The 25,192-nt window shown below is 54.1% G+C and overlaps 3 protein-coding genes across 4 annotated transcripts; all 3 read right to left on the bottom strand.

The window, feature by feature from the left end:
- Positions 1-15: 15 nt before the first annotated feature.
- Positions 16-3,693, bottom strand: LOC137451806 (11-beta-hydroxysteroid dehydrogenase 1-like). The gene is made up of 6 exons (XM_068159588.1): positions 3,470-3,693; positions 2,818-2,948; positions 2,137-2,248; positions 1,833-2,018; positions 1,161-1,304; positions 16-781 (listed from the first exon to the last, which is right to left on the bottom strand). The coding sequence occupies exons 1-6, from the start codon at positions 3,555-3,557 to the stop codon at positions 561-563; spliced, it is 882 nt and encodes a 293-aa protein (XP_068015689.1). The 5' UTR covers positions 3,558-3,693; the 3' UTR covers positions 16-560.
- A 1,079-nt stretch (positions 3,694-4,772) lies between these two features.
- On the bottom strand, positions 4,773-10,086 carry LOC137451808 (11-beta-hydroxysteroid dehydrogenase 1-like). Of its 2 annotated transcripts, none has more exons than XM_068159590.1 (6): positions 9,693-10,086; positions 8,935-9,097; positions 8,331-8,442; positions 7,546-7,731; positions 6,438-6,581; positions 4,773-5,515 (listed from the first exon to the last, which is right to left on the bottom strand). In XM_068159590.1, the coding sequence occupies exons 1-6, from the start codon at positions 9,806-9,808 to the stop codon at positions 5,295-5,297; spliced, it is 942 nt and encodes a 313-aa protein (XP_068015691.1). In that variant the 5' UTR covers positions 9,809-10,086; the 3' UTR covers positions 4,773-5,294. The 2 variants fall into 2 exon arrangements, with proteins under 2 accessions (XP_068015691.1, XP_068015692.1); XM_068159591.1 differs by having other exon boundaries at positions 8,967-9,097; positions 9,693-10,085.
- Positions 10,087-18,776: 8,690 nt separating this feature from the next.
- G0S2 (G0/G1 switch 2) lies at positions 18,777-19,865 on the bottom strand. Its single transcript, XM_068159436.1, has 2 exons — positions 19,733-19,865; positions 18,777-19,386 (listed from the first exon to the last, which is right to left on the bottom strand). Exon 2 carries the CDS (start codon positions 19,351-19,353, stop codon positions 19,048-19,050), a length of 306 nt encoding a protein of 101 aa, XP_068015537.1. The 5' UTR covers positions 19,354-19,386; positions 19,733-19,865; the 3' UTR covers positions 18,777-19,047.
- Between the last annotated feature and the right edge of the window lie 5,327 nt (positions 19,866-25,192).

Below are 25,192 nucleotides of genomic sequence, written 5' to 3' on the forward strand. Positions count from 1 at the left end.
AAGCAGAGAACTCAGTGTAGTAACACAGGGTTTATTTGTACAAAGAGCAGCCTGGAAGGGGGATAAATGATTTAAAAAACCCATTTCCTGGGTCAAAGGCCCTTTTTGGGTGGCTTTGGGTGGTTTCTGCTTGGCCCAAACCCTCATTCTGGGCCAGGGCTCGGCTGCCCTCTGTGCTCAGCACCGTGGCCTTTGTGGCTGTGGATGGGGGAAGAGTTTCTGGAGGTCAAGCAGGGAACCTTCTGGGGAGCAGGATGCTGGCAGCAGGTCCTGCTGTCAGGAGCTTCTCTGAGTGTGCTTCTTGATTGGAAAAAGCCAGTTGCAGGAGTTCATGACTAAAAAGCCAGTTGTAGCAATTCATGACTAAAAAAAGCCAGCTGCAGGAGCTCATTCCTATGAAGGAGCTTTCCACCCTGTGCATTACTTAGGCTTCCAGTGCATCCCATCTTGGGTTACCAGGGTGCATCAGCATGGGGCTGCCCTGGTGACATGGAGAAAGGAGGAGCTGCATGAAGACCCAAATCCCATGTGCCTGGCCCATGGTGTCCACCAGGCAGGACCTATGTTCTTTTGATGTTCTCCACGTTGTAGCTGCTCCTGGTGAGGGAGTCGAGGAAGTCGGGGGCCAGGGCCCTGAGGAGCAGCATGATGTTCACCAGGCGGGGTGGGTAGTGCAGCTCGCGCTGGCGCAGCGCTGCCCCTCGGATGATCTGCAGGGCGCAGTCCTCCTTGGGCGCCGGCGTCTGCTGGATGACGTGGGAGACAGCCTGCACTGCGCTCTCTGCAGGGGTGGGATGGAGGAGCAGCGTTGGCTGGAGGAGCTACCACAAGCACCACCAGCTCCAGTGGGGTGTCTGTGGCCTCCTCTAACCAGCTGACAAGTGCTGGGGGCCAGACCTGCTTGCATGGTTAAAATCACTGTCACAGGAGGGTGCTTCACTGTTCCTTTCCACCTCTTGAGTGACCACAGGACCGAATCCCCACCTCCCCTGCTCCTTAGAGCAGAGCCAAAGGTCTCAGACCACACTTTTTAAACAGCAGGGGTCCTGTTCCCATTGCAGGTGGAGGGTCCAGCAGCAGTGTGCTGAGCAGCCTGGGACTGGGTGCAGGGATTGGCTTGGCTCAGCTCTGTGGTGGGACCCCAGTGACACTGAACTTACCTGTATTGATGTAGCCCAGGATGCAGAGTGTGATGGAGACGTTGACCTTCTCCAGGATGAATTCATTCCTCAAGGAGCTAAAGAATCCATCTAAGGCAAACTTAGTTGCAGAATAGGGAGCAGCAAACGGGGTGCCAGTTTTACCTGGAGCAGAGAGACAGCGTCAGGGCTTCTGGGCAGACACCAGGCTGCACTGGTCTCCCTTCCTCTGTCCTTCAAGTAGCTGCAACATGCAATTTAGGCTGACTGAGTAAACTCCTATAGGTTCTTGAGAGAAAGAAACTTAATGCAGGAATGTTTAAAATGGAACATATGGCACAGAAAGGCATGAAGGACCTTCAGGTGTGGGTGGTGATGTTCTTGTACCCTGCATGTGTACCCGTGTGTAGCTAATGCATGTGCAACGTGTGACCACGCACACAAAGCAACCTGCAGTGTATGGAGGCACTCAGTGGGTGCAGAGGCTTGCAGGACAGGCCACAGCATATAAATCTTCCTCAGGCCTTGAACTTTGGCACTAGGATATAAATCACAGGCTGGTCCTGACTCGCAGTGGGGCAGTTCTTTGCCTTATGGTCCTTGTTCTGCCCTTTGGAGAAGAGCTGCGTCAGGGATCCCTTGCAGGCAGAGGAAGGGATATGGGGCAGGAGAGCTGGCCCCTTGTGTGCTCACCTGCTGTGGATGAGACCACCACAATGCTGCCCTCACTCTCCTTCAGCATGGGCAGGGCAGACACAGTCATGGCCACGTAGCTGAGGAAGTTGGTCTCCATGAGCTTTCGTATGTGCTCCACATCCCCATCAAAGTAGTTGAAGTAGGAGCGGCCAATGTGATTTAGGATGAGCATATCCAGGCCTCCTGGAAGCAGAGCATGTTTGCTGTGAGCAACCAGCATCTCGAAACAAAGCACCTTCTTGCTGGCAGTGTAGCAGGGTGTGTGCTGGGGAGTGGGGAGGGGCAGCTCCCCATCACCTACCCCAGGTGTTCTCAGCCTCCTTCACCACCAGCTCAGCGAATGTGGTGTCCTCCATGGAGCCGCTCACGTAGCTGGCAGAGGCAGCACCCAGCTTGAGGCACTGCTCCACAACCTGTGGTGACAGCGAAAATGCTGTTGGCAGTGGTCCCCCTCCATGGACACCCTCCCATCCCCTGAAGGCTGTTGCTGTCTTGGGGTGGATGGGCAGCACATCTCCCTGCCCTGCTGGAAACCCTTCCCCCTTCATGTGAGGGGACACCTTGTCCAGAAAAACGTTGCTGGCTGCAGAGTTAAGCAATGACCCACCTGGGCCAAACATTCAGTATCTGTACGTGGGGATGGGATTGCTTCATTCTGATTCTGTTGTATACAGGAAGCAAAACCAGTTCAGACTTTGAGAAAGAGTAAGACCTGGTCAGACCAGGGCTTGGGTGGACTTGATGGTGGAGATAAGAATTCACAGCTGAAGACTGCAGAGAAAGAGGCTGTCAGCACTGAACAAGCAGGTGGTTGTGATGGGGGAAGTTAGCACAGGCTGGTGGCTGGAGAGCTCTGGGATGGGTCTGTGGCTATCTGGCATCCCCACGTGCCCAGGCTGGGTGAATGTCTGCATCCTGCCCACCTGTGGGGCTGTGGGATGTGAATGTGTTACCAGCCCAGCACGCTCTGCTTGCCGTTTACTTTCTGCAGCTTGGCCTCGGTGCGTGCCGTCAGCAGGAGGTGAGCTTCCATGCGTGCCAGGTGATACGCCATCTGCTCCCCAATGCCGCTGCTGGCGCCCGTCACGATCACCCGCTTCCCCCGCAGCATCTCTGGACAGGAGGGCACAGGGCTCAGAGCTGGCACAGGGCTCAGAGCTGGCACAGCCCACACGGGTATGAGCACCGCGGCTCCTCTCTGCCCCCCCTGCCCCTCGCCTCTGGGGGCAGGGAGCTGCAGGCAGCAGCATTGCCCCACCGTGGTGTCCACCACCCTGGAGCCTGGTTGTTAACTCCAGTTTGGTGAGAGGTGTCTGGTCTGGGAGCAGCTTTGAGGCATGGCAAGGGGTGTCTAACAGAAGGGTTAAATGTTTAAAGCTGCCTGTTGCCTAAATAAATCATTTACTGAGCTCAGACACCTACAGTGCAGCCCAGCAGACCCAACACAATCCTGTGAGCCTTCCTGTGCAGCACAGAGTGCTCTGACCCCTCTGCTCCCCTCCCAGCCTTCAGCCTCCCCATGCTTTGGCTTTTCTGTCTGAGCTTCAAAAGGTCCTTCAAATGACCCTGTGTGGGCCCACACTGGCAGCAGCCGCCCTGATCATGGGTTTCAAGCCTGGTTGTCAGTGACTTACCTTCACTGAAATTCGTGGGTGCTGAGTACAAATAAAAGGCCAGTGCCACTCCCAGTAAGGGGATGAAGATCTTCAGGAGCAGACCCATCCCTCTGCAGAAGTACAGGCAGGAACAAGACAAACTCCACAGCTCTGACCCAGGGGAGGTGGATGTGTCAGTGAGTTGCAAATGGGGCTGGGAGTGGTAGCAGTTTTGAACTGCCTCTTATCTTGCACAAGCTTGCTGGTATCTATTGGAGGACCTTTTCTTTGCACTGCCTGCGATTTAGCAAACATTAACCTACCTCACTCTGGACTTTAGGCTGTCCCTTTGCACCCTTTTCCTGCCACGATTTTCAGGTGTGGTTCTGGAGACCATTTAAGGAAAGGCTCTGCAAAGCTTTTACCACCAGAGAGCAGTGGGTGTGGGCTGCTTTGGTGGCTGGCTGCCTTTGGGGCTGGGGCTCCTGTGTCCCCTCAGTGTAATTGCAGAATCACAGAATCAATAAGGTTGGAAGAGACCTCAAAGATCATCAAGTCCAACCTGTCACCACAGACCTTATTAGTAAAACATGGCACCAAGTGCCACATGCAATCCCCTCTTGAACACCTCCAGGGATGGGGACTCCACCGCCTCCCTGGGCAGCACATTCCAATGCCTAACAACTCTCTCTGGGAAGAACTTTCTCCTCACCCCAAGCCTGCACTTCCCCTGGTGCAGCTTGAGACTGTGTCCTCTTGCTCTGGTGCTAGTTGCCTGGGAGAAGAGACCAACCCCCACCTGGCTACAACCTCCCTTCAGATAGTTGTAGAGAGCAATAAGGTCTCCTTTGAGCTTCCATGGGATGGCCAAACCCTTCCCTCTGCCCACTGCACGTCTAACCCAGAGGCATTTCCTTGTCCAGTTCCCCTGCAGTGAGCAGGAACATCTCCAGCTACACCAGGGTGCTTAGGGCCCCATTGAGTTTCATAGAATCAATAAGGTTGGAAAAGACCTCAAAGACATCAAGTCCAAGCTGTCACCTAACACCTCAGGACTACTAAACCATGGCTCCAAGTGCCACATCCAATCCCTTTTTGAACACCTCCAGGGATGGGGACTCCACCACCTCCCTGGGCAGCACATTCCAATGGCTAACGACTCCCTCTGGGAAGAACTTTCTCCTCACCTCGAGAGTTTGAGCTTGAACGCCTCCAGGGATGAAGGATTCTTGCACGGATCCAACCTTGCCGTGGAAGGCAAGTCGGGGGGGGTGTGCCTGTTTGCAGCTGCATTTAGTAGCACAGAAAAGGGATAACAAACCCACAGAACACACACACAGAGTTCTTAGGTTAGTACATTTTATTTAACAGTGGGTTTGTTCCCACTTTCCCCTGCCTGGGGAGGGGCACAGGAACACCCAGATGGGACAGTGCATGGCTTAGGAATTCCCTCTGTCCCACCTTGCACTCCGTGTCCATCTCGACATCCCTCCCGCCCCCCCCCCCCCCCCCCCCCTTATTTACCAATGCAATAATGACCTCTTCAAAGCAGAAGCAGAGGTGGGGAGGGGAGGGCAGGCCTGTCCAGCCCGGGGGGAGGGAGGCAGGCAGGCAGGCCTGTCCAGCCCGGGGGGAGGGAGGCAGGCAGGCAGGCATGCCTGCCCCACCGCACAGACCTCCGCGGCGGCAAGGCCCAGCTGCAAGGCTTCATCCCCGCCGGCAGAGGAGGCTGTTGTGCCGGAAAACCCTCCCGAGCCGGCGGGCGGCGTGGAGGCGGGTTGCGCTGGGAAGGCGGTGGTGGCGGCGGCGGGGGGGATCGGGACGGTGTCCGAAGGGGCGGCGCGGGGTGTCGTTAGGGTGGCGTCTAGGGGCGCTGGGGCCCGTCCAGGCGGTAGCGGCCCCGCACCAGGTAGTCCAGCAGCTCGGCGGCGCAGTCGCGCAGCAGCAGCGGCAGCCGCGTGGAGCTGTAGCGGTAGTAGAGCTCGCGCCGCCGCAAGGCCGCCCCCTTCAGGATCTCCAGCGCGCACTCCTCGCGCGGCGCCGGCCGCACGCGCAGCACGTCCCCGGCCGCGCGCACCGCGCTCTCTGCGGGAGGGGTCAGGAGGAACGGGAGGAGGGGTCAGGAGAGGAGGGGTCAGGAGAGGAGGGGTCAGGAGAGGAGGGGTCAGGAGATGGGGGGCCGGGCACCCAGACCCGGGGGGAGGGACGCTGGCGGTGCAGAGCCGGGTCCCGAGGGGTGCTCTAGGAGGGGAGGGGGACCGGGTCCCGAGAGGAGGGGCCCGGGAAAGCAGAGCCGGGGGAGGGAGACGAGCTGCGAGGGGTGCCGAGCCCTGAGTTGGGGGTCTGGGGAACGGAGCCCCGAGGCAGGGGATCTGGGGGCAAAGCGGGGGCCTGAGGCAGGGAGTCTGGGGGGAGCAGCGGGGCCCCGAGAGGAGGGGGTCTGGGGGATAAACCCGGACCCCGAGGGAATTGGGGTGGAGTGAGCTGAAGGGAGCCCGAGCCCGGGGGGTCGTAGGGGGGAGCAGAGCCCAGCTGGGATGCAGCCGATGGAACAACAGAGGGGTCCCGGGGGGGAGCACTTACAGCGCTGGGGGTAGTAAACGGGGGAAAACTGGGGCACAAGAGGAGCTGAGCTTGAGCTAAGTGAAACGAAGGGGCTGGGGAGGAGAGGGCTGAGGAAGCATCAGAGCAGGGAAGTGCCTTGTGCATCGCTGTTAATGGGAGGTGGGTGGCACAACATTGGTGTTAACGGAACAGTGCTGGCTGGGTTTGTACAGTGTGGGGGAAGAAATGAGTTGGATTACTTTTTAGTATGAGAGGGGTTGGATTCTCCCCTGAGACCAGGATGTGTTTGCATGCACTTAGGCTACAGCCAGGCCAGAGCAGAAGCAGCAGCAGCAGAAGTGACAGGGGAGAAGGTTGGCAGAGGGAGTGCAGAGGCAGGGTAAGGATGTGGGCAGGTGATGCTTGGCTCCTAATCAATCAGCTCAGACAGCACCAATCTTACCTGTATCGATGAAGCCCAGGATGCAGAGTGTGATGGAAACATTAATGTTCTGAATGATGAATTCCTGCCTCAGGGAGCTGAAAAATCCATCCAGGGCAAACTTGGTTGCAGAGTAGGGGACCGTAAAGGGAAAGCCGACTTTGCCTGGACGCAGAGTGAAGCTGTGTCACAGCACAGAAGGCTGCTGCTAAACCTCTGCTTTTCCCTTCATCAATAAAGTATTTTACCCAGAGGGAGTTTGCTGTTACTGAAGTCTTGCCTTGGCACCTGAGCAGCAGCATTGCAAACATTCCCATCAGCTTCCAGCTCTTTTTAGGCCTTAAGGCCAACAACACAGTGGGCCAGGGCATGAGCAACCCATGGTAGCCATGAAACCCTCAGAGGGGAGAGGTAAACCACACTTTACCTCTGTGTCTGACTACAGGGCTAAGCTGATCACCAGCAGACTGACCAAGATGCTGGCTGGGAGTGGGGACATCTGTTTGCAATTTAGTTTCCTGACTTAATAGAAATTCATTAAGTCATTTTTTGTGAATAGAGTCAGTCAATAACTCACTCTGCAAATATTAGCAGGAACTTGACCTACCAAACCAAGATGAATGGGCAGAGACCAGCACGCTGAGAAATTGTTGCATTTCCTCTTTTCTCCATAAAACTGAATTGTGGAATCACAGAATGGTTGGGGTTGGAAGGGACCTTCAAGTTCATCCAGTTCCAGCCCCCCCCTGCCATAGGCAGGGACACCTTGCCCTAAACCAGGGTTGCTCAAGGCCTCCTGCAAGCTGGCTTTGAGCACTTCCAGGGAGGGGGCATGCACAGCTTTTCTGGGCAACCTGTTTGAGACCGAAGGTCTGCAGGCTGTGCTCTGAGCCTGACACCAGGCTGTGGGGTTCAACTACAGGGCTGGAGCGATTGGATTGCAGCAGGGAACAAATTCCACTGAGAGAGTACAAAAAAAGCTCAGGATTTGGGTTTGTTGAAGATTTGCTGGAGTGCATTAAGCAGTCCTGGCTCCTGCTGTCTCTGCATTCTTCTTGCTTGTGAAAATCAGCCCACAGTGTCTTGGGACTGAATCACTCCCCTGCCACCTACCTTGGGCCCCACTCACCTGCCATGGATGAGACCACCACGACGCTGCCCTCGCTCTGCTTCAGCATGGGCAGGGCAGAGGTGGTCATGGCCACGTAGCTGAGGAAGTTGATCTCCAGGAGCTTTCGTACGTGCTCCACGTCCCCGTTGAAATACCCAAAGTAGGACGTGCCGACGTGGTTAAGAATCAGCATGTCCAGGCCTCCTGCAAGCAGAGGAGCAGGCATTAGTGTTGGGTGGGATGAGGCTACAACCAGCACAGCAGAGCAGGATGGGTGCAACCAAAAGAAACTAGGTTTTTGGGTCAGGGCTGTGACCTGTCCCCTCTGGAGCAGGGATAGAGCCTGGAAATTTTGTTGATCCTGATCTTTTTTCCTGGTTCCAAACACAAATGCCATGGTAGAAGGGAGGTCACCCTCGAGTTGTCTGTGGGTGCAGGGCAGGAGAAGGGGGTGCTGCCCACAGAGCTGAGCTGTTGCATTTCCAGGGCCATGCCCCATGACCGCAATAGCTATGGGCCCGACGGATGGTTTCAGACCACAGCAGCTAAGGGTGATGAAATCCAGGATTGTGATACTGGAACAGGATGTCACAAGGGCACAGGGCTGAAATCGAGAGCGCAGTTCAGTCTGAGCTGCAGTGGTGAGGATGGGCAGAGGAGGAGGAGGAGGACCACAAAGGGCAGGATTAGGAACAACTCTCTCCCGCCTCAGCCCACCTCCATCTCTCCACTCAAAAAGCAGCCTGGCCAAGGCAAGATGCAGTGTTCCCATCTCATTTGTGGAGAGCAGGCTGCAAACCTACCCAGCAAGGTCTCTGCCTCCTTCACCACACGCTTGGCAAAGGCCATGTCCTCCATGGTGCCACTGATGTACTGTGCAGAGGCTGCTCCCAGCTCCAGGCACTGCTCCACCACCTGCCACACCAACACCATGGGTTAGAAACCTTTGCCCGGCCAAGCCTCATGCCTCATGCAGAAAAAAGGTGTCTGTGCTCCCTGTGATGTGTCCCCACCTTAAAACAGCGGTTTGGAGTTTTGGGAGTGTGTTTGGAGCCTTTCAAGCTTCAAAGGGAGCCTGGCAAGTGGTTCCTTTGGTGAAAGCATTACCCAAGGCAGTGTGTGTGTGTGGGGCGAGCAGGAGGGGATATCACTGCCGTGGAATGAGGGTGTGTGTGCAGAGGGAGCTGCGTGTGTGCTGTGTGTACATAACTAAGCAAGTTCAAATACCATACTGTGTGCTCTGCAGAGTGCAGGTATCTGCAGGAGAGGGGTTCCTGTGCCCCCCAGAGAGCAGGACAGGTGTGACTCTGCCCCTCTGGTGTTCGTGGCGTGCCCATTAGATGTATGGCCACACACATCCCTGTGATGTGAGACTGCCTCCGGGTGTTTGTGTGTGCAGGGTCGTGCCTGTGTGTGAGAGTGCTGAGCTTGCCAGTTACTTTCTGCAGCCTGGGCTCTGTCCGTGCAGTGATGAGGATGTGGGCTCCCATCCGTGCCAGGTGGTAGGCCATCTGCTCCCCGATCCCCGTGCTCGCTCCGGTGACGATCACCCGCTTCCCTTTCAGCATCTCTGGGGACCAAGGCACAGGGATTTAGTTCAGCCAAACACTATTCAGAAAGGAAATCAAGGGGATCCTCTGATGCCCTTCAGCCAGTTAAAAGGATGCTCCATGCAAGTGCAGAGTGTCCAGCAGCAGGATGGCTTTTCCATCAGCTGGAAAACCTGTGCTGAGGAGCAGCTCTCTGCAGCTCCTCGTGAGCACAGCGACACAGGGACGAGCACTTGACCCTCTCAACAGCTTTCCCCCCGAGTCAGGACACAACTCACAAACCCCTTGGCTACTCTCTACTAAACCCCATCTCCTAAGAACTTTAAAACCCCAACATTTAAAAGCCATGTTTCCAGCTTGGTTTGCTGCAGGCTGGTGAATGAGAGCGTTGAGACCCCTCTCCACCTCAGCCCCCCCGCCGCCTCGCCTGCTCCCTTGGGAAGTTTGGGATCGGTTCGGCTCCAAAGCTTTGGTAAAACAGCTTTGCAGCATCAGCTGCCACACAGAGGCTGAGGCATGGCTTGGCCCAGGCTCTGTGCAGTCCCTGGGGCACGGGGCTCCGGTGTGGCTTTCGGGATCTTTGCTGAAAGAGAGAGGTTCGCTTTCCATACTCACCCGGTCTGAAATTCTCCCTCGCAGCATAAAACCAGAAGGCCAAAACCAGTCCCAAAAAGGGAATCAGTATCTTTTCCAACCGACCCATCCCACTGTGGAGCCAGGAAATCCAGCATGAAATCCAGGAGGGAGGGGAAAAAAAATAATAATCCCCTCTGCAGAGCTGCTCCAGAGGGGAAGCAGCGATGCCCAGTCGGTTAAAAACCTGTTAGCGGAGGAGCCACAACATCCACAGCACTGGAAAATCCCAGGGGTGGGTGGCAGGGGGATGGATGAGAGAGGGAAAAGCTCGGCTGGGCTGCCTGGGGGAGCACAGCCCGGCCTAAGCCGGCGGTGCCGTTTGGGTTCTGCCCGGCTCTTTTCATATTTCCTGTGCTACGTTAAAATGCAGAATTTTGCACAACACCCTGAAGAGGTGTGTCCTCGTGGAGCAGCGTCAAGTTTCACTCCGAGGAGATCAGAGGCAGCCCGGGGCAGGTGGTTAAACGTTGGGGTTGGTTCCCGGGGGCACCCTCCGTGGGCGCGCCGGGAGGCGCAGCCCAGGTCTGCTCGCCTGCGGTGGGTCAGGCGCCGGGGAGCGCCCGGGGGGGCTGCCGAGGGGGGGTGGGATGCTGCAGGGCCTCAGCAGAGGTCCTCTGCCCCCCCAGGGCATTGCTGAGATGCTGGTCAGCAGGGACTCTTTACAGTGAGAGTGGTGAGACGCTGGAACAGGTTGCCAAGGGAGGTTGTGGATGCCCCCTGGAGATGTTCAAGGCCAGGCTGAGGAGGCTCAGGGGAGACCTTATGGCTGTCTATAACTACCTGAAGGGAGGTTGTAGCCAGGAGGGGGTTGGTCTCTTCTCCCAGGCAAGCAGCACCAGAACAAGAGGACACAGTCTCAAGCTGTGCCAGGGGAAGTTTAGACTCGAGGTGAGGAGAAAGTTCTTCCCAGAGAGAGTTGTTAGCCATTGGAATGTGCTGCCCAGGGAGGTGGTGGAGTCCCCATCCCTGGAGGTGTTGAAGAGGGGATTGGATGTGGCACTTGGTGCCATGGTTTAGTCATGAGGTCTGTGGTGCCAGGTTGGACTTGGTGATCTTTGAGGTCTTTTCCAACCATATTGATTCTATGATTCTATGATCTGGGCTGGTGGGAGGTGTCCCTGCCCATGGCAGGGGGCTTGGCACTGGATGGTCTTTAAGGTCCCCTCCAACCCAACCTATTCTGATTCTATGATGAACGTCTCCAGAAGTGCTCTGCTGCAGCAGGGTTTGCATTTTCATTTCTACTTAACTCCTGTGAGCAGAGGAGGGTGCAGGGGCTGAGCTGAGCCCATCCCTGGGATGCAGCCACCCCAGCCCCAGGGGGCTGCTCAGGCACAGGGAGGTTTGCAGTGAAATGCTGAGTGTTCTCTGCAGAGAAATGAGGCTTCTTGCTGCTGTGGTTCCTGCTTTGAGTGTTGCAAGAACTTTGTTCTTACTTTGAAGTGAATCTTTGCTTCTGAGGAAAAACCACACAGCATCCCTGAGCTGCCTTCATCTTGGCAGCAGCAATTCCAATGCCATCAATGTTATGCAATGATAATAAACTCCGTTCCAGCTTTCATCTGCTGCTGGGATCTCCACCCCAGAGTACCAGCACTGCTCTGGGATGGGGACACACTGCAAGAGCTTCTTGCACTGCTGGAGCAGCCTCTGCCTTATCAGCTTGGGGGACACAGCCTCATGTGCAGTGAAGGGGCTGCACCATGGGCTGACTGCCATGGACACACTGCTGTGGTTGTCCCTCTTAGACCCCTCTACATAATCAGCCAGAGAGTTTCTTCCCCCTGTTGCAGCTTTAAAATAGAATCCTATAATGGTTTGGGTTAGAAGGGATCCTAAAGATCATCTAGTTCCAACCCCCACTGCCTTGGGCAGGGACACCTCCCACTGGACATCCTGACATTTGTGTATGTGCCATTTAGAGTGTCCTGTGTGTGGATGGAGCCCCAGGGTTGTGGTGTGGTCCTCAGGAGGGCTGGGGGCTGCGGTGGTGGCAGGAGCAGCCGGATCTGGCCAGCATGGATTTGCTCTTGGCTGCTGGTTGCCAAGGGCACTGCTGCTCCCTGCTCCCACTCACAGCTTTTCCTGGGTTTGTTTTGCTCCCTGCAACTTAAGAACTTTGTTTGTAACCTTTTCCTGGGGGTGGGGAGCCAGGAAAGGGAGAGGAGGGCAGGAAGAGGCAACTGCAGAGAAGTGCTGTTTGATCTTAGCTGGTCCTGGCCCTGCTGCTGCCAAACCTTTGCCCTCGGCAGCGGGGAGCCCAGTCCCAGCCCGGTGAGAGGGAGTCCTGGGGACAAAGGAGAGCAGCCTGCAGCTTCTGAAAGGGCTTCAGCCGAATTACCCTGGATTTATCCCCTCGCTGCAGGTCGCTTCTCTATCACTGCTCTGTTTGAAGGGTGGTGGTCAAGGGGTGTGCTCGGCGTGCACCGCCTGTTCTGCCCTGGGGTAGTTCTTCAGCTACTGCTGCCTGGAGCTGTCTGGGAGGAAGGGCAGGCGTGGAGGAGACTTGTTCTGATACAAACCGGCAGAGAGGAGCTGCTGGGGAACCCCCACTGTGCCTCCAGCCCAGTGCTGCCCGGGGGAGCACGTTCCAGGGCAGGACTGGGGCAAGTTTGTGCCTGCAGCTCAGGAGCTGGAAAGCTCTTGGCAGGAACTGGGGTTTCAGTTTATCACTTCTGCTTTTTGCTTTTGAGTGATGGTTGGGGTTTCTTTTCCAACCCTTTAGCAAAACCTTGTTAAATGCAGAGGACTCTTTCTTTCTTTCTTTCTTCCTTCCTTCCTTCCTTCCTTCCTTCCTTCCTTCCTTCCTTCCTTCCTTCCTTCCTTCCTTCCTTCCTTCCTTCCTTCCTTCCTTCCTTCCTTCCTTCCTTCCTTCCTTCCTTCCTTCCTTCCTTCCTTCCTTCCTTCCTTCCTTCCTTCCTTCCTTCCTTCCTTCCTTCCTTCCTTCCTTCCTTCCTTCCTTCCTTCCTTCCTTCCTTCCTTCCTTCCTTCCTTCCTTCCTTCCTTCCTTCCTTCCTTCCTTCCTTCCTTCCTTCCTTCCTTCCTTCCTTCCTTCCTTCCTTCCTTCCTTCCTTCCTTCCTTCCTTCCTTCCTTCCTTCCTTCCCCTTCCCTCCTTCCTTCCTTCCCCTTCCCTCCTTCCTTCCCTCCTTCCTTCCTTTCCCTTTTGCTTTCCTTTATTCCATAGATATCATTTCCCATGCCCAGCTCTCCCAGCATACTTTACCAGGAACCCAGACCTGATTCCTCTTCTTTGCAGAGATCACCATTATAAAAGGCTGCCCTTGGCTGTTGTCATGTTGGGCTGACGTGTGACAGCCTGGTGCTGGAGGGCTGTGACAGATGTGTGTGCTCACTGCCTCACGGGGGCTCCTGGGCACAGTGCTGGTGTTCTGCCATCACTGTCACGGCTCCATTGCTCCAGGAAAATGCACTCTTGGTTGCCAAGGAAGACTTGAGATGGTTGTAAGGACTGGGTTTGATTTTTTAAAGATGAGAGACCTGGGGGCTGGAGAAGAGCAGCCTGAGAGGGGATCTTCTGAGTGCTATCAACAGCTGAAGGGTGGGGAGCAAGAGGATGGGGCAAGACTCAGTGGTGCCCAGTGACAGGTCAAGGGGCAATGGGCACAAACTGAAACACGGTGGTTCAGCCTAAACTTGAGCTAAAACTTTCCTGGGTGGGTGCTGGAGCCCTGAAGCAGGCTGCCCAGAGAGGTTGTGGAGTCTCCTTCTCTGGAGAGATTCCAACCTCCCCATGCCATTGTGCTCCTGGGCAAGCTGCTGTGGGTGCCCTGCTTCAGCAGGGGGGTTGGACTGGATGATCCCCCAAAGGTCCCTTCCAACCCTCACCATGCTGGGATTCTGTGGCTTCACCACCAGGTCAGAGGCAGCACTCTGATCTTCAAGCTGTGTAAAAGCACTGATTGAGGTTGTTGAGGTTTTTTTTTTCCTTCTGTGACCAAATCAGGAGTTGCTGCCTTGATATGTGATTGTTGGTACTGTGCCTGCTTTAAATCTTGGCTGATGTCCATGTTCCAGATGCCCTTGGTGTTGGGTTGCAGAGGCTGATATACTTATCTGGGCCCCTAATTTTAGCCTGGCAGCTCCTGAAACATCCAGGGTTGAAACTGCAAATAGCAAGAGAGGACATATGGCTCCTGCCCTTGAAACCCCTGGCCTGTGAGGGAGGGCTGCTGGGTTTTAGGTGGCCTTGTGGAGACATGATGAAAGCCTGGACAATGGCTCCAAGCTGAAATAAGATCTCTGAAGAGGTATTGCAGGATGGGTACAGAAATCTGCTCCCCAGATTTCATGCCAGCTGCAATCTTCCTGAGGATTTAATGCAGCAGGGAAATGTCTCACTTGCAGGGTTGCACTGAACTGGGTTCAGACAAGTCCTAAAAGCAAGAGAGTAAGAGAAATCCACCTCATGTGACACTCACACCTTGGGTGATGTGTGGCCCTCCTCCAGAGTGTATCCCTCAGGATTTGGGCTTAACTCAGTCTTAAATGCACCATTTGCTTCTGCACTATAGCTTGCCTGGGCTGTCCTCACTAGCATCTGGGCCCCGCAGTTTAGGAAGGAGGTTGACTTGCTGGAACGAGTCCAGAGAAGGGCAACAAAGTTGGTGAGGGGCTTGGAACACAGCCCTGTGAGGAGAGGCTGAGGGAGCTGGGGTTGCTTAGCCTGGAGAAGAGGAGGCTCAGGGGAGACCTTCTTGCTGTCTACAACTACCTGAAGGGGGGTTGTAAACAGGCAGAGGTTGGTCTCTTCTCCCAGGCAGCCAGCACCAGAACAAGAGGACACAGTCTCAGGCTGCACCAGGGGAGGTTCAGGCTGGAGGTCAGGAGGAAGTTTTACACAGAGAGAGTGATTGCCCATTGGGATGGGCTGCCTGGGGAGGTGGTGGAGTCACCATCACTGGAGGTGTTCAGGAGGAGACTTGATAGGGTGCTTGGTTGCATGGTTTAGTTGGTTGGGTGGTGTTGGATGATAGGTTGGACACAATGATCTTGAAGGTCTCTTCCAACCTGGTCTATTCTATTCTATTCTATTCTATTCTATTCTATTCTATTCTATTCTATTCTATTCTATTCTATTCTATTCTATTCTATTCTAATCTTACTCCATCTGGTTGCTCTCTGCTTTATCCCAGCACTTACAATTAAACTTTCTCCTTGCAGTTCAGCCTCAGGCTCTTGGAATGCCTTGGCTGTGCTCTGCTGCCCAGTGTGTGTGGAGGTGGTTTACTGGTTGCATGGGGTTGTATTCATGGCAGCTGTACTGGCCAGGGCTTTCTGCATTGGGTTGGAAGGGACCCTTGAAGGTCCAACCCAGTAAGCAGGGACTAGATCAGGTTGCTCAGGGCCCCAGCCACGAATGTCTCCAGGGATGGGGCTTCCACCACCTCCCCTGGGCAACCTGTTGCAGTGTCTCACCACCCTCATTGCAAAGAGCTTCCTTCTGATGCCCAACCTAAATCTCCCCTGCTCCACTTTCAAACCATTGCCCCTTATCCTATCACTTACAAGTCCTTCTAGATAGCCCCTCCCCAGCCTTCCTGTAGGTGTCCTTCAGATATTGAAGTGCACCTCTAAGGTCTCCCTGGAGCCTTCTCTTTGTCTGCTGTTGAAATGCAGGCATCAGGGTCCTTGGGAGATGTGGCTGGGAAAAATGGGCTGGAGAGTCCTGCTGTGGGTGAAGAGCAGGGAAGTTTGCTGAAGCCTTTTAATCTACTGCAGCTCTGTCATTCATCACAGTTAAAGTGATGCTAAATGGGTGCTGAGCCTCCCTGCAGGCTGCACTGGTCGCTGTGTGCTTTAAACAAGGCTTCAGGCAGTCCTTGTGGTAAGCCCAGGCATGGATGTGTCTAAGTGACCATGCTGCAGGGAGCTGGTCCTGTGAGGGCTGGGGAAGTGATGACATGTGTGCTTCACCTCCTGGGCTGACCTTTTGGGGTAATCCAGAGGAGGTTGTGACCTCTGGGCTCACACTGCGTCAGGAGGCAGGAGATTGTCCTCTGCAGCGCAAGGCTGTACCGAGGCGGCTGCGGCGCCGGCGGCGCAGTGCCTGCTTTAGCTGTCTAATCCCCTGAGCTGCAGCTATTTTGATTGTTCCCCAACCCTCTTTGCTTTAAGCTCATAAACTCCATGACTGGATAACTGTGGAGAGAGGAGGTGTGGGCAGCAGGGTGCCAGGAGGCATCATGTGCGAAGACAGCCTGAGAAACAGTGGAGGACATCCTGGGTGGGCTTGCCTGGAGCTCCCTACTCCCCTCAGGACCTGAGAGCTGGGCTGCTTAAACCCTGCTCCATCTTCACCTTTACCATAGATGGATAGAGTGATTTGGGTTGAAAGGACCTTAAAGATCATCTAGTTCCAACCCCCCCTGCCATGGGCAGGGACACCTTCCACTAGCCCCAGGTTGCTCATGGTCTCATCCAACCTGGCTTTAAACACCTCCAGGGAGGGAGCATCCACACAGCTTTGTGTCACCTGCAGACTTGCTGAGGGTGCACTCAATGCCACTGAGTTCCACTCTGTTCAGTGGGACAGGGTGAGCCATCTACAACTTGCAGAGAAGGGCTCCTCTTGGGAACCAAGGTGTGACTGATGTGGCTGACAGCTCGCAGCTGCCTTGGACAAAGACATGATTCTCAACTCAGTTTAATCCATTTATCAACTGCTTAGCTTTGCCAGAGCAGAGATGCTGCTGAGTGACAGCAATGTGCAAGAGCTGATATGATTTTCACAGCTGACACAGCCACAGCCACTCAGGTCCCTGCTTTATCCATGCACCAAGCATGTCCCAGGGAATTGCAGCTCAGCTTTCCCTGTCCTTGAGGCTGTGTTACAAATGTATAACCTGCTTAAAGATGGAATTCATAGAAGCATAGAATTGTTAGGGTTGGAAGGGACCTCAAGGATCATCTAGTTCCAACTCCCCTGCCATGGGCAGGGATCCCTCATACTAGATCAGGTTGCTCAGCACCACATCCAGCCTGGCCTTAAAAACCTCCAGGGATAGAGCCTCTCCCACCTCCCTGAGGGAGGGGGGATGACACTGGTGAGAGGATGGCTTTCTTCAGGCTTGCATTCACAGAATCACAAAGGTTGGAAGAGACCTCAAAGATCATCAAATCCAACCTGTCACTACAGACCTCATGACTAAACCATGGCACCAAGTGCCACATCCAATCCCCTCTTGAACACCTCCAGGGATGGGGACTCCACCACCTCCCTGGGCAGCACATCCCAATGGCTAACAACTCTCTCTGGGAAGAACTTTCTCCTCACCTCCAGCCTAAACTTCCCCTGGGGCAGCTTGAGACTGTGTCCTCTTGTTCTGGTGCTGGTTGCCTGGGAGAAGAGACCAACCCCCAGCCTCCCTTCAGGTAGTTGTAGACAGCAATAAGGTCTCTCCTGCACCTCCTCTTCTCCAGGCTAAGCAACCCCAGCTCCCTCAGCCTCATCCTCCCAGGGCTGTGCTCCAGACCCCTCCCCAGCCTCATTGCCCTTCTCTGGACACCTTCAAGTCTCTCAATGTCCTTCTTAAACTGAGGAGCCCAGAACTGGACACAGGACTCAAGGTGTGGCCTAACCAGTGCTGAGTACAGGAGCAGAATGACTTCCCTGCACCTGCTGGCCACACTGTTCCTGATGCATGCTGCTTTTGTGTTTGCCCATGACATTTCCATGGCTATCAAGGAGCTGCTGAAGTGTTCAACCCTGCCAGATACCCGAAGGTTGGGTTATGGACTAAGTGGGTCATGGAGCAAATGAAGCATTTCTCAAGGCCATTTTTGTGTTTTCATTTTATTGGCCTCTGCTCTTTTCCCCACAAAGGCAAAGGTGCTTTGTGCTTGGTCCAAAGCTTGAACAGAGGTTTTTTTGTGTGCAGGTCTCCCCCTCCACAATGAGTTGCTGTGGGGCTTTTTGGTTTGGTTTTGGGGTTTTTTTTTTACAGCAATAATTGTCACCAGAATGAATTGCATGGTCCTGTGGCATGAAAATGGAGAGGTGAACTTCAGCTGCCTTCTCAGACCTCCAGATTCTGAAGTGGTGCAGCTCTGGGAGGAGTGATGCCTTTGGCACTAGAGTCAGGCAGAGCTTCCTCAGTTTCCCTCATCTCCTGCTGTTGGTACCACAGGGGTTGTGTTTAGCTAGGCAGGGGCATGTCACTGGTCCATCTCCCAGTTTCTGTGCAAGGTGTGGAGTCTGCTCCTCCTGCCATGGAGCACACCAAGAGGCGCTTTCTGCCCCAGTCCTGACAAGCAGAGATTATTTCCCTTCCCTCCCTTCTGCAGCACCCTCAGGATGGTTCTGCTGTGGCTGTCTGGAGGTTTGTTTGACTAACATGACCCAGTCCTGAGAGATTCTTCCTGAGGCCAAGAAAGATTTGTAAATAGGTGAAAGTCCTCTAACGAGGCTGGCAGTGCCCTGGGTACAGCCCTGAGGCTTGGATTCCTCTTTCCACACCTCTTGGACTCTCCCTGCCTCTGTTTTCCCAGCTGTGGCACCGCTCTAACACTGGAAGCTGACTGGGACTCTGCACAGCTTAGTGCCTGTGGTGGGTTTGTGAAAGAGCCCAGGGAAGGGAGAAGATTTATTGCAAGTCTTTCAGCTGTGCAGCAACCAACACATGTTAGGGGACTGCTGGGGGGTTGACACACAGTGGTTTGGGTGTTACTCTTTCAGCAGTTCTGTGCACACAGGGCTGTGACTGAGACAGGAATCTGTGTCATCAAACCCAGATAACCCCACAAAGTACAGCTCCACCCCCGACTAGAGCCATGTGGCTGTCACCTGTGAGACTTGCCACCTCCTGCCCTCCCCCTGGCCCATGTTGGAAGGCAGCAGCAGTTCAAGGTACAGAAATGCCACCTCCTCAGTCCCAGAGCAGCTTTACTGGGAGGGGGCAACCACCACCCTCAGCACATCCTTGGGTCCCCTGCACTGAGAGGAGCCTGAAGTGCAAGGGGGAAAAAAACACCCAAACCCTATTTGCAAACTCCATAGGAGAGAGAGAGAGGCTTTGGAAATAAAGGCAGCTGGAAAGCAAGGGTACCATAGAAAATATTTATTGATTTTTGCAAAATGGTGTAAAATGCTTCTGTAAGAAAAATAAGAAAGCAGGCTGTGCATCTTGCACAGGGTTATACCAACAAAAGGTATTGTTTCCCCACTGCTGCACAGCAGCAAATAAAACCATTCACTCCTTCTCTAGTCCTGCACTTGGGGTCTCCTCCTTCAGGCAACTCTTCTCTCTTCTTGCTGGAACCACCACCGAGGGGACAGCAGAGTCTCTTGTGCTTGGTTGCTCGGCCATGAGGCTCTTACAGGCCAGGCTGCCTGCTCACCAGGGCCCTCTGCGCTGCCACTGGCTTCTTGCTTTTATCCAAGATCAAATCCTCCTGTTTCTGGGGATGTTTTTGCTCTGGCCTCTGGGTGGGTTTCTTCTCCTCCTCCTCTTCTAGCCTCCCTTCAGAGGTGAAGGGACTGCAGACCGTCTCCACCAGGCCAATAACCACCCCGAGGAACGCCAGTGCACTGCCCAGCATGTACATCTTGACCATCTTCCTGTTGGGCTTCTGGCTCATCATCTCCTTGGCGAAGGGGATCAGCTCATGCATGGTTTCCATTGCTTTCTGCAGCAGGTTTGCAAGGTGTCAGTTCTGCAGGAGAAGGCAGAAGGGAAGAGGGAGGTTAGTTACATCTGGCTGCTGTCTCCTGCGGTGCTCAGAGCCCCCCATGCAGTCCACGCTCTCTCCACACCCCCTCCAGCCCTGCTCTTAGTGCAGCTTGGCGATTTTTCATTTGCTCAAATCTCATTCCACAGAACACAGCCCTGGTGCCTGGGAGGCTGCTGGAAGGAGCTGCCTGGCTGAGTAGATCCTTTGCATGCAGCCTGTGGCAAACCGGGGTGGGGAGGACAAGATCCAGCCAGGCTCCACATGCCATGTCCCCACGTTCTGCACTGCACCCCACTCCATCCCACCGCATCCCTTCTCACCCCCTTACCCGGAGGCTGCTGCGGCTGCTGCTGCGAGGCAGGGGAGGGGGCGGTGAGCGCTGCGAGCTGCCGGGGCTGTGCTGGCCCGGGGCGAGCGATGCTGGTCGGTGCCGAGCTCCGCTCCGCAGCTGCTGCCCGCCGCTCGCCGCCCTCGCCTTTTATCGCTGCCGGGGGCGGGCGGGGCCGGCCGGCGGGGGCCGGGTCTGGGCATCACGCCCCGAGCACGCCGCCAGCACGGGCAGTGCCCCCCCTGCCCTGGCAGCCCTTGCCCTTAATCCTGCCAAGCTAAAAAAAACACTTTTCTTTTTTTCCACCCCTCCTCCCCCTCCTTTTATTTTTTTTTCTTCTGTCTTTTCTTTCCTTTTCCTTCTTTCACAAAACTTTTGCTGCTTCTCTCCCCCCTTTCTCTCCTCCTCCCCCCCTAAATGACCCCAGGCTCTGACTTCAGACATCTTTCTGTCTGACTGCAGTGCAGCTCCAGGGCTGCATGTGCTTTAATACATTGGTTAATATAGGATTGATCTAAGAAGTTCATGTAGTTAACACATTAACTGTCCTCAGCTTGCACTTGGGGGTGAGGGGGATGCTTTGTGTCCCTACAGCTTGCAAACTATTGGGGCTGGGGACTGGATTTGGGCAAGGTCCAGTGGAGCACAGCAGATGGCTTTTGCTTTCCTGCCTTTTTTAGTTTTCATTGCAGGAAGTAGATATTACAAGAACAAAAAACATGCCTGAGTGAGGCATAGCAAAGAGATTACCCAGGAGATGTGAAGATGCTGGTCAAAGGTGGCTCACAGCAAAGGCAACCCTTCCAGTTGCACCAGGGGAGGTTTAGGTTGGTTATGAGGAAGAATTTCTTCCCTGCAAGAGTGGTCAGGCATTGGCACAGGCTGCCCAGGGAGGTGGTGGAGTCCCCATCCCTGGAGGGGTGCAAGAAACCTGTGGCCATGGCACCTGGGGACATGGTTTAATGGCCATGGTGGTGTTGGGTTGATGGTTGGACTGGATGATCTTAGAGGATGATCTTTTCCAACTGAAACAGTTGCATGACTCTGTGAAAGCAGAGATGCAACATGTGGCAGCCCCTGGATTGCTTGGAAATGAGAGAAACCCGGGAAATTCCCCAGATCGTGAAAGTCAGAGGCAGCCCCTTGCGGCCCCGAGTCTCACTTTTCCTGCACTTGATGCTGAAACTCTCCAGCCCCCTGCTGTGTCACTGCTTGTGATTCACCCCCAGGGCTGTGTATTTCCTTATTGGGAAGAGCAGCAGGCAGCGCTCTCAGCCTGCAGCCCTGGCTGCCTGCCTCACAGCCTTGCATCACTGACCCCCGGCAGGTGACATCAGCTGCTCCCAGCAGCGGCCCCAGCGCCGCATGGATCCTGCTCTGCCCAGAGAACCAGAGGCACTTCAGCAGCTGGTGGCCTTAGGGAAGGTGCTAAAGCCACAAGGAGTTGTTGGGATTTACAGCTTCTGACCTCACAGAGCAGATGATGGTGTGTGGACAGGTTTCTCAGCTGATCTGTGTGGCTGAGGTGTCAACTGCTTAGGGTAGGAGGTGGCAATGACAGCACCATGTGAGCTGATGCACCAGCATCACCTTGAAGGAGCAGCTGGGAGATGTGGAAAGAGGAAAAAACTCAGAGGGAGCCTTCACAAAAGGTGCTGTGCAGGAGGCTGGTTGAATCCTCATCCCTGGAGGTGTTTCAAAGACACAGAGGTGTGGTGAAGGGCATGGCTTAGTGACAGCTTTGGCAGAGTTAGAGAATGGTTGGACTCAATGATCTTATAACTAATAAAGGAAGGAGGTTGACCTGCTGGAATGAGTCCAGAGAAGGAAAACAAAGTTGGTGAGGGGTTTGGAACACAAGCCCTATGAGGAGAGGCTGAGGGAGCTGGGGTTGCTTAGCCCAGAGAAGAGGAGACTCAGGGGTGACCTTATTGCTCTCTACAACTACCTGAAGGGAGGTTGTAGACAGGCAGATGTTGGTCTCTTCTCCCAGGCAGCCAGCACCAGAACAAGAGGACACAGTCTCAGGATGTGCCAGGGGAAGTTCAGACTGGATGTTAGGAAGAAATTCTTCACAGAGAGAGTGATTGTCCATTGGAATGGGCTGCCTGGGGAGGTGGTGGAGTCACCATCATTGGAGGTGTTTAGGAGGAGACTTGATGAGGTGCTTGGTGCCATGGGTTAGTTGTTTAGGTGGGTTGGATTGGTTGATGGGTTGGACACGATGATCTTGGAGGTCTCTTCCAACCTGGTTTATTCTGTTATATTCTATTCTATTAAAGGTCTTTTCCAACCAAAAGCATTCTGGGACTCTATGATCTGGCTCACCAGGCTTGGATTAGGTGATCATTAAGGTCCCTTCCAAACCAAACCACTCTCTGTTTCTTGAATCAAACCCAGCCTCCAGTCTGGCTTGCGTTGAGGTCACAGTTCCAAACCTCAGGCTGTCATCCTCTGGGTGAGGACTGTGCCACCTTCCTCCCCTTTCCTCCTGCCCCCCTTGGGCTGCAGGCTTTAGTGCTCAGCTCAGGTACCCGGTGCTTGACTTTTTTGGGTGGTTTTTTCAATCTTTCTTCCCTTGCTGAGCCCTGCTGTGGGCAGTGGAGTGGAGCAGTGAGTCAGCCCTCACGCCTCACATCCCGCACGTCCTCGGAGGGAGGCTGGAGGCTTTCCCTGCAGCAGGGGCAGGGCCTTCACAGCAAGCAGAGAGCTCCAAGGAAACTACCCAGGGAAATTTTCTTCTTCTTCTTTTTTTCCCCCCTGGTTTTCTTGTAGTTTCTTTTTAAATTACATTTCCCCCCCCTACTTTTCAGCCTGCTTAGGAAATAGCATTGCAAGACTGGCTGTAAAAGTTGCTAAAGAGTTGTCTCTCCTTCCTCAGTGTCTGGGTTTGTAGTTTTTGTTTTGTTTTGGTTGCTTTGGTTGTTTTTTTTTCTCCTCTTCTTGAAATAAAAGGTCCTTATCTTCCCTGCCAACTTGGCAGCAAAGGTTGCAGCTGACTCCTGCATTCAAGCCACGTTTTGCTCTTCTGCAACGCTTCGGAAAATGACCATTGCAGAAGAGATAGCTGGAGGAGACAGCAATCAGACAGGAGAAGTTCAAGGTCTCCATACCTGCTGGTTGCAGGAAGAGGCTGTCAGCTCTTTGGGGGTAAGATGTGCTCTCTCTCTCCTTTCAGCCTGGAGAGTGAGGAGCAGTGTGAGCTGCTGAGGCCGCTGCACAACCCCCAGGACACAGTTTGTCTGCAGTGCGCCATGGCAGAAGCAAAGGTCAGGCTGAAGTGTGACATTTGGCCTGAAGAAAAAAGCTTGTGTGGGGTTTGCTTCTTTCCTTTTTTCATTTATTTTATTGTTATTTCTTTTTCCTGAGGCAGGGCTTTCTTTGCCTCCTGAACCTCATATTTGAAAGTCTCTTCTCCAACCTGAGGGCCTGGAAGGTTGCTTTTTCTTGGTTAAATAGAGCTGGAGATATCCATCCCAAAGTACTAGGAATCATGGAATCATTAAGGTGAGAAGAAACTTTTGAGGTCATCAAGTCCAGCCAGAACCCAACCCAGCTTTTCCTTTGTCAAATGGAGCTGGAGATATCAATGCAATCCCAAAGTACTAAGAATCATGGAATCATTAAGGTGAGGAGAAACCTTTGAGGTCATCAAGTCCAGCCAGAACCCATCCCAGCTTTTCCTTTGTCAAATGCAGCTGGAGATATCCATGCAATCCCAAAGTACTAAGAATCATGGAATCATTTAGGTGAGAAGAAACCTTTAACATCATCAAATCCAGTAATAACCCATCCCAGCTTTTCCTTGGTTAAATAGAGCTGGAGATATCCATGCAATCCATCCCAAAGTACTAAGAATCATGGAATCATTAAGGTGAGAAGAAACCTTTAACATCATCAAGCCCAGCCATAACCCATCCCAGCTTTTCCTTTGTCAAATGGAGCTGCAGATATCCATCCCAAAGTACTAAGAATCATGGAATCATTAAGGTGAGAAGAAACCTTTGAGGTCATCAAGCCCAGCCATAACCCAACTACCACCAACTCAGCTACCACCAAGAACCACAATGTCCAGGCTAATTTTGAAGGCTAACCAAGCAGCTGATAATCACCTGTGGCAAAGGCCTCCTGGAGCAGCACTCAGATGGTGCTGATTTAATTCACTAATATTTAATTGAATTTTGCTGTACATTGGACTGACAAAGTCTGTGCAGGCTCTTGGTGTGGACATTTAAATTGGATTCAGGGTGGATAAAGGGATTAATGATTAACACTAAATTAGACTAATTTTAGCTGTTCCTAATCTCGTGTAGTAGAGAGAACAAGGAGGTTGTCAGGTTTAATTGCAGCTTTGATTAACCCAGGCTTTAGAGCTGGGAGCACTGCACCAGTTGAACGTCATCCCCGGGGAAGAGCTCTGCCTGAATCTGCAGAGCAGCGGAAGCCCCTCAGGCTTAACCTGGACAGGGCAAGGCCAGGAAGGGTGACCATGCACAGCAGCTCAGGGAGGTGATCACAGAATGGTGGGAGCTGCAAGGGACCTCTGGAGATCATCCACTCCAACCCCCTTGCTAAAGCAGGGGCACCCACAGCAGCTTGCCCAGCATCACAATGGCCAGGTGTAATGGGTTGGGGCAAACCCCCTCCCCACCACTACACCAGGGGGGATTGGAAGCTCTGCAGAAAAGGAGACTCCACAGCCTCCCTGGGCAGCCTGCTCCAGGGTTCCAGCACACTCACATCAAAGAACCTTCTCTTCATGTTGAGGTGGAATTCCCTGGGTTCCAATTTGTGTCCATTGCCACTTGTCCTGTCACTGGGCACCAGTGAAAAGGGCTTGGCCCCATCTTCTTGCTCCCTCCCTTTAGCTGTTTGTAAGCATTGAGCAGATCCCCTCTCAGGCTGCTCTTCTCCAGGCTAAACAGCCTCAGGGCTTTCAGCCTTTCCTCATAAGAGAGATGTTCCAGTCCCTTCATCATCCTCATGGCCTCCACTGTGCTCCCTCCTGTGGGTCTCTGTCTCTCTTGAACTGAGGAGCCCAGAACTGGACCCAGGACTCCAGATGTGGCCTCACCAGGGCAGAGCAGAGGGGCAGGAGAACCTCCCTCCACCTAATGCACCCTAGGAGACCCCTGGTCTTGGCCACTAGGGCACATTGCTCTCTTGTGGTCAACTTGCTGTCCACCAGGACACTGTGGATCTGCTTTCCAGCAAGTCAACCCTCACCTGTACTGCTGCGTGGTTTCCACAGCCCAGCTCTGCTCCAAGCTGGGCTGGAGCCCCATGTGAAGTGGAATGGTTTTAGAAGGTGCAGGCAAAGCTGTGCTGTGACCACTGCACCTGCTGCTGCTCAAGGCTTTGCCTGCTGGAGCCCAGGCTGAGTCTGCTGCTGGCATGGCTCATCTAGCATGGGGACAACCTGGGTGATGCTCAGGAAGGGGAGCACTGGGAGCTGTGCCC

Source organism: Melanerpes formicivorus, unplaced genomic scaffold (assembly GCF_026170545.1).
Source record: "Melanerpes formicivorus ecotype bairdi unplaced genomic scaffold, bMelFor1.0.p_v2 SCAF_46, whole genome shotgun sequence".
Lineage (NCBI taxonomy): Eukaryota > Metazoa > Chordata > Aves > Piciformes > Picidae > Melanerpes > Melanerpes formicivorus.

What these genes read in the sequence shown, in the direction of transcription:
- LOC137451806 (XM_068159588.1), bottom strand. Translation starts at nt 3,557, where the DNA reads ATGGGTCTGCTCCTGAAGATCTTCATCCCCTTACTGGGAGTGGCACTG. An exon ending in GGTGGTCTCATCCACAGCAG is followed by an intron (nt 1,305 to 1,832) that starts GTGAGCACACAA and finishes TCTCTGCTCCAG; the next exon opens with GTAAAACTGGCACCCCGTTT. An exon ending in CCTGGGCTACATCAATACAG is followed by an intron (nt 782 to 1,160) that starts GTAAGTTCAGTG and finishes CCACCCCTGCAG; the next exon opens with AGAGCGCAGTGCAGGCTGTC.
- LOC137451808 (XM_068159590.1), bottom strand. Translation starts at nt 9,808, where the DNA reads ATGCTGGATTTCCTGGCTCCACAGTGGGATGGGTCGGTTGGAAAAGAT. An exon ending in GGTGGTCTCATCCATGGCAG is followed by an intron (nt 6,582 to 7,545) that starts GTGAGTGGGGCC and finishes CTCTGCGTCCAG; the next exon opens with GCAAAGTCGGCTTTCCCTTT. An exon ending in CCTGGGCTTCATCGATACAG is followed by an intron (nt 5,516 to 6,437) that starts GTAAGATTGGTG and finishes CCCCTCCCGCAG; the next exon opens with AGAGCGCGGTGCGCGCGGCC.
- G0S2 (XM_068159436.1), bottom strand. Translation starts at nt 19,353, where the DNA reads ATGGAAACCATGCATGAGCTGATCCCCTTCGCCAAGGAGATGATGAGC.